This window comes from Eurosta solidaginis, chromosome 3 (genome assembly GCF_040869045.1).
Source record: "Eurosta solidaginis isolate ZX-2024a chromosome 3, ASM4086904v1, whole genome shotgun sequence".
Taxonomy (NCBI): domain Eukaryota; kingdom Metazoa; phylum Arthropoda; class Insecta; order Diptera; family Tephritidae; genus Eurosta; species Eurosta solidaginis.
In genome coordinates, this window is record NC_090321.1 from 283,774,545 (window position 1) to 283,793,476 (window position 18,932).

An 18,932-nucleotide genomic window follows, 5' to 3' on the forward strand; every position below is an offset into this window, starting at 1 on the left:
AAGATCAATCAATGATAGTCCGAAGCCTACTTTATCTCTAGTAAACGGATGTTATAATGAAAGTGCAGATACTAATGATATATTTTGCATTGATATTTTTTCCGATTTGCCAGAACCAGATATAAACCTTAAATTAGATAAAACTAAGAAATTAATTTTGCGTGATATAATAACAAAATCCTACCTTAAACCAAAGGATATAACGGTTCCGCCACTCGATTATGAAATGAAAATTCATTTGACGACCGAAACCCCGTTTTATTGCACCCCGCGACGCTCATATTATTTAGAAAAAAACTGAGGTACAAACTACTATTGATGAGCTGATGAAGGAAGGGATCATTAGACCTAGTAACTCACCATATGCTTCTGCAATAGTTTTAGTTAAAAGAAAAGGTAAAATGCGAATGTGTATAGTTTACAGAGGTTTAAATAAATTAACAGTGAGGGATAACTACCCGCTACCTTTAATAGATGACTGCATTGAATATTTAGAAGGGAAAAATATATTTACAGTATTAGACTTAAAAAGTGGATTTCATCAAGCTAAAGATGTCTCCAGAATCTGTTCAATATACTGCTTTTGTAACGCCGAATGCGCAATATGAGTATTTAAGAATGCTATTTGGATTAAAAAATGCACCTCCTGTATTCCAAAGATTTATAAATACGATTTTTAGAGACTTCATTGATTCAAAACAACTAATTATATATATGGATGATATAATAATAGCTTCGCGAAATTTTGAGGAACATAAAAAATTATTAGATTTAGTTTTGAAACGTATTTCAGAAAAAGGCTTAAAGTTAAATATTAACAAATGTAAATTTGGCTATCACGAAATTGAATATTTAGGATATTTAGTAACTTCTAAAGGCATTTCACTTACAGATACTCATTTGAAGGCAATAAAAAATTATCCTATACCAAGAAACCAAAAAGAGTTACACTCTTGCATAGGACTTTTTTCCTTTTTTCGACGCTTCGTACCATCATTTTCTCGGATTGTGAAACCATTACAACAACTGCTTAAACAAAATATAAGCTTTGATTTTAACGAACAGTGTGTTAGTGCATTTCAGGAACTTAAAACTAAATTGACTGAAAGTCCAGTGTTAGCTATTTATAATCCTTTAAAAGAAACAGAACTACATTGTAATGCAAATTCATTGGGGTTCGGATCAGTTTTATTGCAGCGTCAAGATGATGGTAAATTTCATCCAGTTTCTTATTTTTCAAAAACTGCTACAAGTGCTGAAAGCAGATACCATAGTTTCGAACTTGAAACTCTAGCAATAATTTATGCGTTGAAAAGATTTAGAGTATATCTTGAAGGTATTCCATTTAAAATTGTTACAGATTGCAATTCACTTGCATTGACTTTAGGGAAGAAACAGGTTAATGCTCGTATTGCAAGATGGGCATTAGAACTTGAAAGTTTTAATTATACTATTCAACAACGAATTGGTGCATCCATGGGACATGTCGATGCGTTAAGTCTTCGGAAGTAATAGACTTTAAATTTTCAAATGGTTTAATTTTTAGAGACAAAGGAGAAGGAAAAGTAGCACTTTATGTGCCAAAATGGAGAAATGGAGGACAATATTATAAGACTGATACATAAAAAATTGGGCATCAATCTGTTCAAAAAACCGTGATGACGTTATGTTTACATTATTGGCTTCCGAAAATGAAACAAAAAGTTGAAAAATTTATACAAAACTCTCAAGTGTATTATTTATGCAGAGCCCGTTCGAGTAAATGAACAAAATTTGTTTAATATACCTAAAAAACCTGAACCATTCGACACAATTCATATTGATCATTTTGGTCCTCTCCCTACAATTCAATCTAAACGGAAACACTTGTTAGTCGTAATTGATGCTTTTACAAAATTCGTTAAACTTTATCCGACAAATTTAACAAGTAGTAAAGAAGTTACTGCTGCTTTAGATAAATATTTTAGTTATTATAGTCGTCCAAGACGCATTGTAAGCGACAGAGGTACATGTTTTACGTCATTGGATTTTGAAAACTTTTTATTAAAGCGAAACATATTACATACTAAAGTAGCTACCGCCTCTCCACAAGCAAATGGGCAAGTGGAGCGAGTAAATAGAGTTTTGAAAACCATGTTAGGTAAGCTTAGTCATCCACTTAACCATGCAGATTGGTCCAACACACTTCTCCAAGTGGAATATGCCATTAATAATTCTGTTCACAGTACTACGGGAAATTCTCCTAGTAAACTTTTATTCGGCGTAGAACAGAGCGGTGAAATAGTGGATGAGTTTACAGAGTACTTAGATAATAGAATAAATGTTAATGAAACGCGTGATCTGGAACAAATTAGATTAAATGCATCTGAAGCTATTAAGAAAAAGCAGGAATATAATTTAAACTATTTCTTAAAAAAAGTGTGAGGGCAAAAGAATATGAAGTGGGAGATTTTGTAGTCATAAGAAGTGTAGAATCGGTTGTGGGAACAAACAAAAAACTCATACCGAGGTTTAAAGGCCCTTACGTAATACATAAGATTTTAGGAAATGATAGATATGTGGTGCGAGACGTAGAAAACTGTCAGTTGACTCAATTACCTTATGATGGCGTTGTTGAAGCTAATAAAATGAGAAAGTGGCTTTGAAATAATAGTAATGGTGTCGTTTCTGCTGAAGAATTAAATGAGTTATGAAATATTAGCTTTTATCGGATTGTTATCTCAATTATAATTAACTGTTTATATATAAGGAATTTTAAAATATGTAAACAATTTTAAAATATTTTTTTTTTAACTTAATTTAGTTTTTAAGATATATGACCGGGGACGGTCTTAAGTCAGGTTGGCCGAGTTGTAAACCACAATATACACTGGAGCATTATCAACTTTTAAATAACTATGTTTGTAATTTATGTGAAATATGTTTTTATACTTTTCTCTAATATTCATTTTTGATGTATAAACAAAATATTCATTGAAAATATTTTGTAATTAGTAAAACAACTTTAAATATTAAAATAAAATATTAAATAAGCAAAGAAGAAAGCTTTTTAGAATGAAAAAAGTACTTTCGAATTTATCGCTCCATTCCTCAAAGGAATTACGAAAGTAATTGAAAAACTACAAGTTAGTCTGTGTATATGAACTTACTACGGTTGATGTGGGTAACTTTTCGGTTCATCAGATTTTTCTTGTGAGTGGTAACTGAAGGCATTTGGAAACACCAATGAATATCAAATCATTACCCTCTTAAAGTTCCCAGCTAAGTAAGGGCATCTCCTTTCCTTCCTCCGCTATCAAAGGGTAGTGGCTATAGGAAAACAGCATACTTTTTAATTTTCTTTGATACATTCAGCTGTCATAATGTAAACACCATTAATGTTCCGGAAAAGGTTTTTCTCGTAATCTTGATCTTTTGATAGCATCCATTGTTGCTTCCTCTGAGCCATATTGTAATAAATAATATTAGAGCAGACAATGACAAAGAGTCATCCGTAGAAATCTTAAGAAGCTTTTGAAGTGAAGTGTAATTAAGGTATAGCGGTACCAGGTGCTACTACATTTGTCAATGCCAAAAGCTTCTTAATATTTAAAAAGTTGCGTAAAAATTATGCATCGTTTCGCCTCCTTGTTTAAAAAGTTTGGTGGTCAGATGTTCTTCTGTGCCTCATTGGTTTTAGGTTAGGTTAGGTTAGGTTAGGTTGCAAGGGCTGAGCTGGACACTATGGTAACAGCTCACTACTTAGGCCACCAGTGGGCCCATTGTAATACCCTATACGGTCTCAAAGCGGACCCCTACCCTGCCTAAAGCGGGTCTAACCACCTCGTGGAAATTATAAATTTTGCTAGAGCCTTTACTTCATAGCTAGAGACCTCAGCGAAGTCATGTAGAAAAGGTTTACCAAGGATGGCCAACCTACGCCTACTAAGCGCTGGACAATGACAGAGAAGGTTCTGGACACTCTCTTCCTCTTCTGTACTTCTGCAGCTGCGACAATAGTCGAAGGTAGTTACCCCCATTCTAGCACCATGCATGCCTATTAAGCAATGCCCTGTTAGAACCCTTATCAGGGACGATAGAACTGATTTGTTTAAAATCAGAAGCGCTTCTGTGCGCCCCTGGATGTCTCACACGATGATATGGCTAACCATAGTCCATTTTCGATTCCTATAGTGCTTGTGTTCACACGAAGCCTGAAAGTGGCCAAGGGTATGCCTACCGAATCATTTCCCGGAAGGATATGGTCGGTGGTGCCTCTTCTGGCCAGCTCGTCTGCTCTGCAATTGCCTTCAATATCCCTGTGCCCAGGTACCCATATAAGGCTGATACTGAAGTGCTGAGCCACCTCGTTAAGAGATCTGCGGCAGTCAGTGACCGACTTTGCGTTGTCGACGAATGAGTCCAGGGCCTTTAATGCGGCCTGGCTGTCTGAGAAAATAAACAACCGTTTACCATCCTTAGGCATAGACCCTATATGGTTCACAGCCCTGTGTATTGCCATCACTTCCGCTTGGTAAACACTACAGTGATCTGGTAGGCGAAAAGAGACCTCTAGACCCAGATCCGGCGAAAAGAGGCCTGCTCCCACCTTCCCGTCAAGCTTAGAACCATCCGTGAATATGTTGATGGCACCCGGTACCGTATGTTGTCTGGTATTCCAGTCCTGTCGCGATGGTATATATATACTATAGTTGTTAACGAAGACGTTCTTTGGCGTGCAGTAGTCAGTGCGCACCGGTATTGGGACTGGGGCGTTCGTGCCCAGGATTGTTGCGTGTCCACTAGATCCATTTGACCAGAGACCTGATTCCCTTATGCGTAGAGCGGCGATGACCGCTATTTCCTTCGCCACCAGGTCAAGATGTGGAAGGTATAGCATTGTGTTGAGTGCTTCAGATGGAGTGGAGCCGAGAGCCCCGGTGATGCAGAGCTCCGAACTCCGTTGCACCTTTTGAAGCGTTCTAAGATAGGTAGTTTTAGCTAGTGCAGGCCACCAGACCAAGGCACCATAAAGAAGAATCGGGCGCACAATGGCTGTATAAATCCAGTATGTCACCTTGGGGGAGAATCCCCAGGAGGTGCCAATTGCCCTCTTGCAGGTGAACAGCGCTGCTGCTGCCTTCCCCCAATTAGTGCCTAACAGATAGTTAAATAAAGACTCACCTCGGTCATTTGTATCACTGCTGCCCCACTGGGCGTGATGAACATTGGCGTCGCCTCCGAGTAGGATGAAATCGTTTCGTGGATTTGCCGCTCTCACGAAATCCCTGAAATTATCCGGTGGTAATGAGCCTTGGTGGAGGTGGGGCCGTGTGTAGAAGTCCACGAAAGTGGGGAAAGCTTCTGACCGCCATTCACCTGGGAATGGCCAGAGCGATTCTTTTGCATGCGGTTCAAGCAGCTCACTACTGCCGGTCGCTTGCGGCCAAGTATCCTCTGGGTAGCCGCTAAACACCCGTTTAGGGGTGAGCTAATGTGAGAAGGCGACAACCTGGCTAGGCCACTCTGACATAATCGGTTTAAGGGCTAGCCGGGGGAGATTTCATCGGCAGCGTCTGTACACCTCTAGGTGCGGCTGCAAGCGGGCGTCTGTCTTGGAGCAAGCGGCTCGCTATATAAACGTGCCAAGTAATATTTTCACCCCCGCTGAGCGGGTTGTGCGCTGGGCTTGGGACCCGCCACGTAAAACCATACTCCAATGAAATATAACAACAAGCCTCGGATAAATACACTCTCTATTGATGACGACCATGGCAAACGTTTGAAGGACAATGAATTGAAGGCATGCACCTGGAACGTCCGCTCCCTGAATGGGATTGGTGCAGATGCCCGGCTGGTTGATGTCCTCGTCAAAGCAAAATCTGACATCACCGCCATCCAAGAAATGCGTTGGACGAAGCAAGGAAGAAAGAAGATCAAAAATTGTGACATATATTGGAGTGGCCATGCGAATAAGCGCAGTTTCGGCGTCGGATTCGTGGTGGGAGAGAGACTTTGTCGCCAAGTGCTGGCGTTCACGCCTGTGGACGAGCGTCTCGCCGCTATTCGAATAAAAGCAACATTTTTTAATATATCATTCATCTGCGCCCATGCGCCGACAGAGGAGAAAGACGATGAGGTGAAAGACACTTTTTATGAACAATTAGAACGCACATACGAGCGCTGCCCCCGTCATGATATAAAAGTCGTGCTTGGCGACTTTAACGCCAGGGTGGGCAAAGAAGGTGTTTTTGGCCCTACAGTCGGAAAGTTCAGCCTACACAATGAAACTTCTCCTAACGGACTGAGGCTGATTGACTTTGCCGGTGCTCGAAACATGGTCATATCAAGCACGAGGTTCATGCATAAAAAGATACATCAAGCTACATGGCTGTCTCCTGATCGAAATACTCGCAATCAGATCGACCACGTTGTGATAGACGGACGGCATGCCTCCAGTGTTTTAGATGTGCGAACGATCCGAGGACCTAACATCGATTCGGACCATTATCTCGTTGCAGCCAAAATACGCACCCGCCTCAACGCGGCTAAAAACAAGGAACAAAAAACACAAGGAAAGCTAGACGTCGAAAAGCTTCAATCACAACAGACTGCCAATGATTTCGCAACTCGACTCTCACACCTGCTCTCTGAGGGCACAACTCATCCTGAAGGAATACAGGAGCAGTGGGAGCATATCTCCAAAGCACTTCATACTGCCGCCGAGGAAAAAATTGGTTACCGGCGGCCACGAAAAAACAACTGGTATGATGAAGAATGCCGCGTTGCAACCGAAAGAAAAGACGCTGCCTACAGGGCTACGTTAAAAGCGAGCGCGACAAGAGGAGTGTGTGAACGCTATCGTGAGTTGAAAAGGGAAGCGAGACGCCTTTTCAGGAAGAAAAAAGCAGAAGCAGAAAGGCGTGAGTGCGAGGAGCTTGAGCTGCTAGTCACCAGGAATAACGCCCGAAAATTCTACCAAAAAATACGGCGACAGACGGAAGGTTTTAAGACCGGGGCAAACTCCTGTAGGAATGAAAACGGCGACCTTGTAACTGATGTCCAGAGAGTGCTTAGATTATGGAGGGAACACTTCTCTGCTCTCCTAAATGGAGGCAGCAATTCACCGCGCAGAGATGAAGAACCCGATCCCGCAATCGATGATGATGGAATATATGTCCCCCCGCCCGATTATGACGAAGTTAGAATAGCAATAACCAAATTGAAAAACAACAAGGCCGTGGGCGCTGATGGATTGCCTGCGGAGCTATTCAAGTTCGGCGGCGAGGAGTTGGTAAGGCGCATGCAGCAGCTTCTTAGCAAAATATGGGCGGACGAAAGCATGCCCGACGGTTGGAATCTAAGTGTTCTTTGCCCAGTCCACAAGAAGGGGGATACTGCAAAATGCACCAACTATCGTGGAATCAGCCTTCTTAATATCGCATATAAGGTCCTTTCAAGTGTATTGTGCGAAAGATTGAAGCCCACCGTGAACCGGCTGATTGGACCTTATCAGTGCGGCTTCAGATTTTCACAATGCGCCAAATCTTGGAAAAAACCCGTGAAAAGAGAATCGACACACATCACCTCTTCGTCGACTTTAAAGCCGCCTTCGACAGCACGAAAAGGAGCTGCCTATATGCCGCTATGTCTGAATTTGGTTTCCCCGCAAAACTTATACGGCTGTGCAAAATGACGTTGAGCAACACCATCAGCTCAGTCAGAATTGGGAAGGACCTCTCCGAGCCGTTCGAAACTAAACGAGGTTTCAGTCAGGGTGACCCCCTATCGTGCGATTTCTTTAATTTGATGCTGGAGAAAATTATACTAGCTGCAGAACTTAACCGCACTGGAACAATATACTATAAAAGCGTGCAATTACTGGCATATGCTGATGACATTGATATCATCGGCCTAAACACCCGCGCTGTTAGTTCTGCTTACTCCAAGCTGGAAAAAGAAACGGTAAAGATGGGTTTGATGGTGAATGAGGACAAAACGAAGTACCTGCTGTCATCGAGCAAAGAGTCAGCGCATATGCACCTTGGCAACCACGCTACTGTTGGCAGCCATAATTTCGAAATAGTAAAAGACTTCGTTTATTTGGGAACCAGCATCAACATTAGCAACAACATCAGCACTGAAATCCAGCGAAGAATCAATCTTGCCAATAAATGCTACTTTGGACTAGGTAGGCAATTGAAAAGTAAAGTCCTCTCTCGGCGAACGAAAATCATACTCTACAAGTCACTTATCGTACCCGTCCTGCTATATGGGGCAGAAGCATGGACCATGACAACAGCAGATGAAGCGGCTTTGGGAGTGTTCGAGAGAAAAGTTCTTCGAAAGATTTATGGACCTCTACGCGTTGGCGATGGCGAGTACCGAAGAAGATTTAATAATGAGCTGTACGAGCTATACGCAGACATCAACATAGTCCAGCGAATTAAAACGCAGCGGCTGCGCTGGCTAGGCCATGTTATGCGAATGAAAGATGATGCTCCGGCCAAGAAAGTGTTTCTATCGGAACCCGCCTATGGAAGCAGAGGTAGAGAGCGGCCCCCACTCCGTTGGAAGGACCAGGTGGAAAACGATTTAAACTCCCTTGGTGTGACCAATTGGCGCCGGTTGGCGGAGCGAAGGAGCGACTGGCGCGCCTTGTTGGACGGCCATAACCGTTTAGACGGTTAAGCGCCAATTAAGTAAGTAATGAGCCTTGGTGATCGTGCGCTAGGTAGAAGGAAGCAAGTTTAAAGCTCCTCCCTAGCACCTCGACGCTAACCGCTGTCAGATCCCCATCGCTATAATTGGGTAGAAGAAAAACATTAAGAGTAGACTTAGCCAATATACATGTGCGAGGCTTACCCTTTTCCTGAGCGCTATAAAGCTTATACGTTGGTGTCCGGCCACAGATCCTATTGCCAGCGATCCACGGCTCCTGGACTAGTACGATGTCTACCGCACCTGAAGACAGCTGCAGTAGGAGTGCAGCTGATGCTGCTTTGCAGTGATGCAGGTTTATTTGGAGCACCCGAATCACTGTTTGTTTGCGCTCTCCTCCGTGAGCGTCGCGTCCGAATCGCCATTCTCCAGAAGCTGACCCTCAGAGCCAAGCTTCCGCTCGAACCTGACGAAGCGTAGCCACCAGCTTCCTTGCCCTCGTCTACCTCCATCTCGTCTTCACTTCACTTCACAGCCACCTCCGTACGAGACGCAATGTTTACCAAGGCTTCAACGTCAGCCTTATAAACCTTAAGGCTTATATTTTTGAAGCCGTAGCTTACCCTGAAATCCTGCCTTTTCAACGCTTCGACGCTTGCGCTGTCGAGCAGCAGAACTATCTGCATCGTGGCCCGTTCAGTCTTCTCCACGTTAAACACCTTCCAGTTTTGGGTCGGTAGACCCGGGTTGTACTCCTGGAGCAGCTCCAGGATATCAGCAGGGTACGTTGGCGTCACTGGAACCCAGACTCTCGCCCTTGGTCGTGAGGGGATATCACACGCCTCCACTACCTTGAGGCGCGCGCCCGGATACACCTCCCCTATCAGCGAGACGGCGGCTTTGTAAAGCTTCGCCGACCTGGCGTCGTCACACGCAATTAGTTTGATATTGGCCTGGAACCACCCTGCGTCGATATAAGAAGGCGGCGGACCAGGGTTATCTTTTTTGACCTTAAAGGCCACAGTAGCGAGCGCTGCCTCAATCCACTTCCACTGCTGTTTCGGGATCCTGCCATCTTCGCTGCTCTCGTCCATAACACCAATGATTTGCCGATCCTTGGCTATTTCGGCGAAAGACCGAGTCCAGCCTCTGCGTCTTGGCCCTTTTCGGCGCCGTAGGGTTGGATTCATCCATAGACCGCTGGCGCTTCGAGGCTTCATCGCTCTCGACCCAGTCCAGCCTGAACTCCGGCAACATCTGCTTCGCCCAAGCAAGGTCACGCTGAGCCTTCGCCCAGTCCTCCGCGGGAACTTCCCCCTCCCTTATCGGCGAGGAGGCATTCCTACGCAGGATCCGAGCAGCCCAGCGCTTGTCCTGATGACTGGGCTTTTTGACTCCCTTGACCCTAGAGCCGGCTACCCCACACCCCTGGAGCCCCCAGCAACCAAACCGCCAGACGCTTGACGCCGAGTGGCAGCCGTGCTGGTGGCTACGAGATGGGCGGCAGCCGCCCCAAGGGCCTCCCGGTCGGTGGCCCCTCCCAGAGAGGTACCGGCCTTTGGAATACCCGGGCTGGATTTTCCCTCAGCCCTTTCCTGCTTTTTCCTGACCCCCACCCCCCCCCCCCCCCCCATCTCCCTGAGGCCCCCACCAGACGCTTGTCGCTGGGTGGAGGGCTCGCTGGTGGCGTCCAAGGGAAGGGCGGTAGTAACACTGATGTCCTCCCGGTCAGTACCCCCTCCATGAGAGGTACTGGCCCTCGGACTACTCGAACCGGATAATCTCTCGGCCCTTTTCTGTCTATCTGCCGCTGCAGCAGCGAACCTCTGAGGAGTTTTCTCAGCTAATTTGAGGCCCGGCTGAGCCGTAGCCTTTGCGGAGCAAGCTCCTATCGGCTTCGTATTTGGAGAGCCGCCCTCACTATTTTTTGAAAATTTTTCCTCCATACTAAACATCCCACGAGTAGCGGAGAAGGGGAAAGGTCCACCCGGACAGAGATCCGCGATGTCCGGCTAAGGCTTAATAGCATCGAAGGTCGCCCGGTATTCGATGCACTCCGTTAGCGACTGGGCTATTTATGGGCCCCCAGCCAGGCTGATCCTCGGCAGGGGTCGTATAACACCTTGATCCAGCCCATTAAGGGGAAGGGGAAAGAAAAAGGAAGAGAAAGAAGAAAGGAAGATAGGGTTGAGGGGGGTGGGAATAAAAGTCGCCGCTCGAATTAGCCGCCGAAGCGTTACCAGGTGCCACCACGAGGAGGCTCCGCCCCTACATGAGGGAGGGAGGGTGTAAAAAAACACCTACGAGTCGACGGTTTGGGGTGACGCTGGTGAGTGCAAGGCGCAACACCCCCGCGAAAGGCACCCCCATGAAAGGCATTGGGTTATTTGCATTTCCACCTCCTCGCAGTTCGATGTTTGTCCTTGTACCTGGACCATGCCAATGCTAAGACACCTTGGCGCTGAGGGAGTAAGCTACTTGACGCACGTTTTCAAGCCTGGAAAACCGGCTAACGAAGGTGAGTCATAACGACCGGTATCACTCCGTTCGCCAGTAGCGAAGACATTGGAAACCTTCCTGCTCCGCCAATTTACTGCGAATCTTCGCCTAGCCACTCATTAGCATGGCTTCCGCAAAATGCATAGCATTACCAGCGCTGTCAAAAGCTTTTGTAGTTGTATTTAAAGTAAAAAACCGCAACAAAATCCTCAAGTCTCTTGTCAGCAGCACTTGGGAAAAATATAAAGAAACGTTGCTAGCCACGTACAAAGCAATTGGCCGGCCGCTCAACAGCAAATCTAAACTAAAACAAGTAAGGAAGGTTAAGTTCGGGTGTAACCGAACATTACATACTCAGTTGAGAGCTATGGTGACAACATAAGGGAAAATAACCATGTAGGAAAATGAACCGAGGGAAAACCTGGAATATGTTTGTATGACATGTGTATCAAATGAAAGGCATTAAAGAGTATTTTATGAGGGAGTGGGCCATAGTTCTATAGGTGGACGCCATTTAGGGATATAGCCATAAAGGTGGATCAGGGTTGTTTGTACGATATGGGTATCAAATTAAAGGTATTAATGAGGGTTTTAAAAGGGAGTGGTGGTTGTTGTATAGGTGGTCGTCTTTTCGAGATATCGCCATAAAGGTGGACCAGGGGTGACTCTAGAATGCGTTTGTACGATATGGGTATCAAATGAAAGGTGTTTATGAGTATTTTAAAAGGGAGTAATCCTTAGTTCCATAGGTGGACGCCGTTTCGAGATATCGCCATAAAGGTGGACCAGGGGTGACCCTAGTTTTTGTTTGTACAATATGGGTATCAAAAGAAAGGTGTTAATGAGTATTTTAAAAGGGAGTGGGCCTTAGTTCTATAGGTGTACGCCTTTTCGAGGTATCGCAATAAAGGTGGACCAGGGGTGACTCTAGACTTTGTTTGTACGATATGGGTATCAAAAGAAAGGTGTTAATGAGTATTTTTAAAAGGGAGTGGCTTTCGTTCTATAGGTGTTCGCCTTTTCGAGATATCGCCATAAAGGTGGACCAGGGGTGACTTTAGAATATGTTTGTACGATATGGGTATCAAATGAAAGGTTTTAATGAGTATTTTAAAAGGGCGTGGGACTTAGTTCTATAGGTGGACGCCTTTTCGAGATATCGCCATAAAGGTGGACCAGGGGTGACTCTAGAATAAGTTTGTACGATATGGGTATCAAATTAAAGGTATTATTGAGAGTTTTAAAAGTGAGTGGTGGTAGTTGTATATGTGAAGGCATTTTCCAGATATCGACCAAAATGTGGACCAGGGTGACCCAGAACATCATTTGTTGGATACCGCTAATTTATTTATATATGTAGTACCTGCCAAGATTTTAAGGGTTTTTTATTTCGCCCTGCAGAACTTTTTTAATTTTCTTCTACTTAATATGGTAGGTGTCACAACCATTTTATAAAGTTTTTTCTAAAGTTATATTTCGCTAATTTATTTATATATGTAGTACCTGCCAAGATTTTAAGGGTTTTTTATTTCGCCCTGCAGAACTTTTTTAATTTTCTTCTACTTAATATGGTAGGTGTCACAACCATTTTATAAAGTTTTTTCTAAAGTTATATTTCGCGTCAATAAAACAATCCAATTACCTTACCATGTTTCATCCCTTTTTTCATATTTGGTATAAAATTATGGCATTTTTTTCATTTTTCGTAATTTTCGATATCGAAAAAGTGGGCGTGGTCATAGTCGGATTTCGTTCATTTTTCATACCAAGATAAAGTGAGTTCAAGTAAGCACGTGAACTAAGTTCATTAAAGATATGCCGATTTTTGCTCAAGTTATCGTGTTAGCGGCCATGCGGAAGGACAGACGGACGACTGTGTATAAAAACTGGGCGTGGCATCAACCGATTTCGCCCATTTTCACAGAAAACAGTTAACGTTATAAAATCTATGCCCATACCAAATTTCAAAAGGATCGGTTAGTTTTTGTTCGAATTATGGCGTTAAAAGTATCCTAGACAAATTAAATGAAAAAGGGCGGAGCCACGCCCATTTTGAAATTTTCTTTTATTTTTGTATTTTGTTGCACCATATCATTACTGGAGTTGAATGTTGACATAATTTACTTATATACTGTAAAGATATTAAATTTTTTGTTAAAATTTTACTTTAAAAAAAAAATTTTTTTAAAAAGTAGGCGTGGTCCTTCTCGGATTTTGCTAATTTTTATGGAGCGCACATATAGTAATAGCAGTAACGTTCCTGCCAAAGTTCATCATGATATCTTCAACGACTGCCAAATTACAGCTTGCAAAACTTCTAAATTACCTTCTTTTAAAAGTGGGCGGTGCCACGCCCATTGTCCAAAATTTTACTAATTTTCTATTCTGCATCATAAGTTCAACTCATCTACCAAGTTTCGTCGCTTTATCTGTCTTTTGTAATGAATTATCGCACTTTTTCGGTTTTTCGAAATTTTCGATATCGAAAAAGTGGGCGTGGTTATAGTCCGATATCGTTCATTTTAAATAGCGATCTGGGATGAGTGCTCAGGAATCTACATACCAAATTTCATCAAGATACCTCAAAATTTACTCAAGTTATCGTGTTAACGGACGGACGGACGGACGGACATGGCTCAATCAAATTTTTTTTCGATCCTGATTATTTTGATATATGGAAGTCTATATCTATCTCGATTCCTTTATATATGTACAACCAACCGTTATCCAATCAAACTTAATATACTCTGTGAGCTCTGCTCAACTGAGTATAATGACACAATCTTACCATACCCGCCCTCATATGTATATGGCGAGGAGAAATTAATTGCCAGTCATAGAAGACAGTGCTTCTGTTTTACAAAAATTTTCTTATGGTCCAAGGAGTTACTATGACCTCATAAAATCACCGCTTGAACCGCAAAAATATTTTTTACACTAAGAATTTTTCAATTACTTTTGGAATTCCTTTGAGGAATGGGAACTTAATTACTTTTGGCATTCCTTGTAATGTGACGGCCGCCGTGGTGTGATGGTAGCGTGCTCCGCCTACCACACTGAAGATCCTGGGTTCACGCCCCGGGCAAAGCAACATCAAAATTTTATAAAAAAGACTTCAATTAGAAGAAAATTTTTCTAAGCGAGGTCGCTCCTCGGCAGTGTTTGGCACTCCGAGTGTATTTCTGCCATGAAGAGCTCTCAGTGAAAACTCATCTGCCTTTCGGAGTCGGCATAAAACGAGTAGGTCCCGTCCAGCCAATTTTTAGGAAAAATTAAAAAGGAGCACGACGCAAATTGGAAGAGAAGCTCGGCCTAAAATCTCTTCGGAGGTTATCGCGCCTTACATTTATTTATTTATTTTTATTCCGTGTAATGTATTTGGAAATTCGCCAATTACATTTCCGTTTTCTTTCGAAAGAACTGGGGCAGAAATTACATTTGAGCAAAGTATTTATTTTCAATTACAAACAGAAAAATTGTTTGCACTCGAGCCTCAAAAAACGAAATTACTTTTGGTATCTTTTTTTGAGGAATTGAAATATAAGTAATTCCTTTTCTGTGGAGGAAAGGAATTGATGGTAATTGAATACCTAAAGTAATCATTACTACCCAGCTCTGGGTATAATGTACTGGGCGTGGGACCCGCCACATAAAAGATCATTAAAATAACAACAAAATAAAAGCTTTCTGGCTTAGAGAGGGAGTGTAATATCCTATTAGAGAATCGTATAAGCGGTGAGATATGCATATATTTGGAACCGGTGGTAGATGTAAGAGGGCGGTACCCGAAGCAGAAAATTTTACACCTATTACACTGCTACTCGGTGACATGAACATTGACGGCAATGAAAAAGTGGATGACCTAGCAAAGTCCGATGTTTCGCTAAACATTTCTGAGGCAGAAACGGTGCACGAAGCAAACTTGGCCCTTCAATGACAGGTGTAGGAGCTGTAGTGAGGAAAGTAAAAAATTTCCTCTGCGAGAGTCCAGTCCTAGCAAACAGTAGGTGCCGAAATAACTCCAATATTGAATAATGCAAAAATGGCCTTTATTAAAGCACAATAAATAACACTTATAATTCGCAACTGATAGCTTGCTTAAACCAAACTGATTGTCGTGCCTCTACTGTTGCTGCCTTTTATACTGTTTGGTTTCCTCGTTGCACACTTCTAGGCTTTTCTATTCTAGAATTTACTAGTTAGTTATCAGCTACAAAATCACCAGCCACAACTACGTTTATAGCTTCTCATATGCGCGTCTATATGTGAGTAATACTTGTACAAATTATTGCCTTCTTTTGTGAGCATCTCAGATAAGATATATGCATGTGTTTGTGAGTCTCTTCTCCGCTGCTCGTATGGACATATGGGTAGACATAATGATTGATTTAATGATGTGCATACAAGTCACTGCTTAGCATCGGCTTAGAGATGATAGTATCCCTTAGTGTCTCTAATATTCGTCACAATATTATAGCCCATACATTTCTTATTTGCTTTGATAACTTAATGGATAAATGTTAATTTAATCATAGCGTATCATCATCGGAAAAAGCCGACCCCGATAATAATTATGAGAAATTCAACATACTGTCCCTGCCGTATCCAGGTTGTGAATTCTTTACGAAATTTCGCGACAACAATTATATGGCAAAAGGTTTACATTACAATTGGGAACTGCCATTTAATGATGCCGACATCAGTATACCAAAAATTGGACCAGCAATGGACTTGGCTGTTAATTGGGAGGACTACCAAAAATGGGATTTAGTGGCGATAACACAAAATTACCTCAAAGCAATGCTTAAATATTTACAAGAAGAAAATACCGGATTATTGGTGCATTGCATAAGCGGTTGGGATCGTACGCCACTCTTCATTTCCTTACTACGATTATCATTATGGGCAGATGGTCTCATACATCAATCACTAGATCACATACAAATTACATATTTCACACTAGCCTATGATTGGTATTTGTTTGGTCATCAATTACCCGATCGAGAGAAACGTGGTGAAGATATAATGCTCTTCTGTTTTCATATGCTAAAATTTCTGTCCAGTGAAGAGTTTAGCTTAGTGGAACAGAGGTAAGTTTGTATTTTCACCTTATTTTAAAATTGAATATTCATTGAATAATTACCGATAGATTAAACTATATTATTTTTCTTGTGCATTTTCAGAAAGCGAACGAAAACATCGAGTAGTAGCGGTAGCAGTACCGTTGCACCGAAACAGGAGGATGAAACACCTTTACGAGAGTAATAATGTTTTTTCTTTTGTTTTATATGTCTCTTCTCTGAATAAAGTAAATATTTGTAATATAATATATTGCAGCGATGTGCTTTTAATCGATCAAGATAGCAACGATAGTATTCCAAGTGATTTGGGAATAACAGATAACCTCAACACAATGACAATTCCCCATACACCACCGCCATTAACAACAACAACGAGCAGTGATGCATTAACGAGTCGATCGCCAAATCCTAAGCGGTTAGTTATAAATTTGTGTTTTTATTTAATTCACCTATTGTATAAATTTACCTGGACGTTACTTTGAAAAACTCTTTATCTAACGGAGCTTTTTCATGTTTATACCAGACACGTAAATTTATAGAAAATCAACAGTGGAAAGGGTCAAACTGTCCCTATGCCATTCACCACATTACCTGCCTTATATATGTATGTATGTAAAAAAAGTGCGGTATTGAAGTTGAAATTTCACAAAAAAGTGATAGAAAAAAATTGCAGAATTCTCAAATTGAGATTATTATGTAAAAATGAAAGTGTTATTGGCATTTGAATTTACGAATTTTAAGTTACATTTCCGCAGCGGTTGGTTTACTGCAAGGTGTTGTCGATGTTGATGGTCCTTCTCCGGGTATAGTTCCCGTAGCAAGCACCATTAAGGTACTAGCCCGACCATCTCTGGACCGATTAATATGACCACATTAAACCTTCTATGCCATCCCGCCTCCACCCTTTAGTTCCATGAAAAACTTGGGGTCGCCAGAGCCTCTCCAGCTAAATATGTGTATGATACATTCATATTTGTAACAGGATTCCCCTCGCGTAGGTTAACACTTGGGTTGTAGAAGCTCTGAAGCTATAAATCGCTTTATCAATTGAGGTTTAACGTTATTATTAACATTTCAAAATAAACGACATCATTTCGTTTCAGTTAAAAACGAAATGAAATTTATTTTGATAGCTGCTTTAACAATAACATTCTCAAGTGTTTTAACGGATTCTCTTTTGATTTACATCTCAAGTAGGTGATAACATGTCATCAGCCAGTTGTTTGTAAAACGAAATAACTCAAATTTTCTTTCGATTTGTCATCCTGCTGTACGGCGGATTCGAGTGAAACAGCAGCCAAAATCTTTTCATTTGAGTTGAGAAATTTATAATCATCAGTGTGGTTATGAAAATTAAACTGAATTCGAATCCGCCATCAGAATTGGCCAACGGGTCGCGATTTGGTCCTAACATCAAAAAACGAGCTTTGATTTCCACTATAGATTTTTTTTCGATTAAGCGTTTTTTGTTCAATACGGGATCCGTTAGGCCATTTCTGACAGATTCGGCGCAACAAAATACATTGCAAGACATATAGCAGCCGCCTTTGTGTTGGGGTAACGTACTCCGCCTACTTCATCCTATGAAAAAGATCTCAGTGAAAATTCATCTGCCTTGTAAATGTCTTCCCAAAAAACGGTTCAATACCAAGTCGACTGTTGTAAAGTGTTATACATATATACTATACAATTTGGAAAAAGGCAGTTTTCGAGATAATTTCAGAACTGTTCTCTGGATCAATCCGGAATGATTTGCGATTTTTTTATCGGATCGTTTCGGGAAGTATGAGGAACATCTCGAGTCTGCTTTATGATCATGTCTCCTTCCCCCACCCCCGCTCTTTCCCCCATAAAAAAATGGGGAAGAATAACATGTTTTTTTCTTGTTTCGAAAATTTAAGTAGTACGAATTCCCAGCGGTGGACAACCATTTAAGAATGGCATTTATTACAGTTTTTTCTTTTTTCATAATATTGAATATTTTTGCTATGTATTTCTCACGGCAAAACAGCTCACGTACAAGCCCTATATCAGTGCCAGGCGCAAATGCGAGACGCCAACGTCAAGAATCGGTATCATCGAATGGTAGCTGGCAAGTGGTTACAGAAACTGGTTCGATAGATTCAATGGCCCCAGGCAGTTATATGCGTGCCGGTCGGAATAGCACGAGTCGAAGTAGCAGCAGTAGTGATACAGTGGATAGCAGTACGGCGAGCAGTAATAGCAGTGGCAGTAGTGGCATTAGTGGTGGTAGTACTAACAGTAATGGCAGCAATAATAACATTACTAATGGCAGTACTATTTGCAACGGTGCTAACAATGTATTGCCAACAACAACAGAAGAACTTGAGGTAGATGGTACTGACTGCGAATCGAATCGAAGAAGAATATCAAGGTTAATTTTTTTGAATATGCCTAATTATTTTGTAAATTACTAATATTAAATTCATTATTTTTTTTTTCTCTAGACGTGAAAAGCGATTGAATCAAGTTCGTGCCATATTTATACGTGTTTATGGCAAAGCAGTCGGTTTGAAATTCAGAGATGGTTCTAGCATGACAATAACAACTCTTATTGGTACACTTTTCTAAAACAACATTATTTAAAAATTAAAATATGTAACTAAATAAGCAGCAACTATTACAAACGCGTCATGAGTGCTTAAATATACATATACAAAATACATACATACATAAACACATACGTAAATA

At 41.8% G+C, this 18,932-nt stretch overlaps 1 protein-coding gene across 8 annotated transcripts in view; it reads left to right on the forward strand.

Moving 5' to 3' along the window:
* EDTP (Egg-derived tyrosine phosphatase) overlaps nt 1–18,918 on the forward strand; it is a 79,327-nt gene extending 60,409 nt beyond the window's left edge. For all 8 annotated transcript variants that reach the window (XM_067776793.1, XM_067776796.1, XM_067776795.1 and 5 more), the window contains 5 exons: nt 15,675–16,229; nt 16,323–16,400; nt 16,477–16,635; nt 18,232–18,615; nt 18,689–18,918. In XM_067776793.1, the coding sequence (XP_067632894.1) occupies nt 15,675–16,229; nt 16,323–16,400; nt 16,477–16,635; nt 18,232–18,615; nt 18,689–18,812 (1,300 nt within the window). In that variant the 3' untranslated portion in view covers nt 18,813–18,918. The remainder of the gene's footprint in view (nt 1–15,674; nt 16,230–16,322; nt 16,401–16,476; nt 16,636–18,231; nt 18,616–18,688) is intronic.
* Nucleotides 18,919–18,932: the final 14 nt, after the last annotated feature.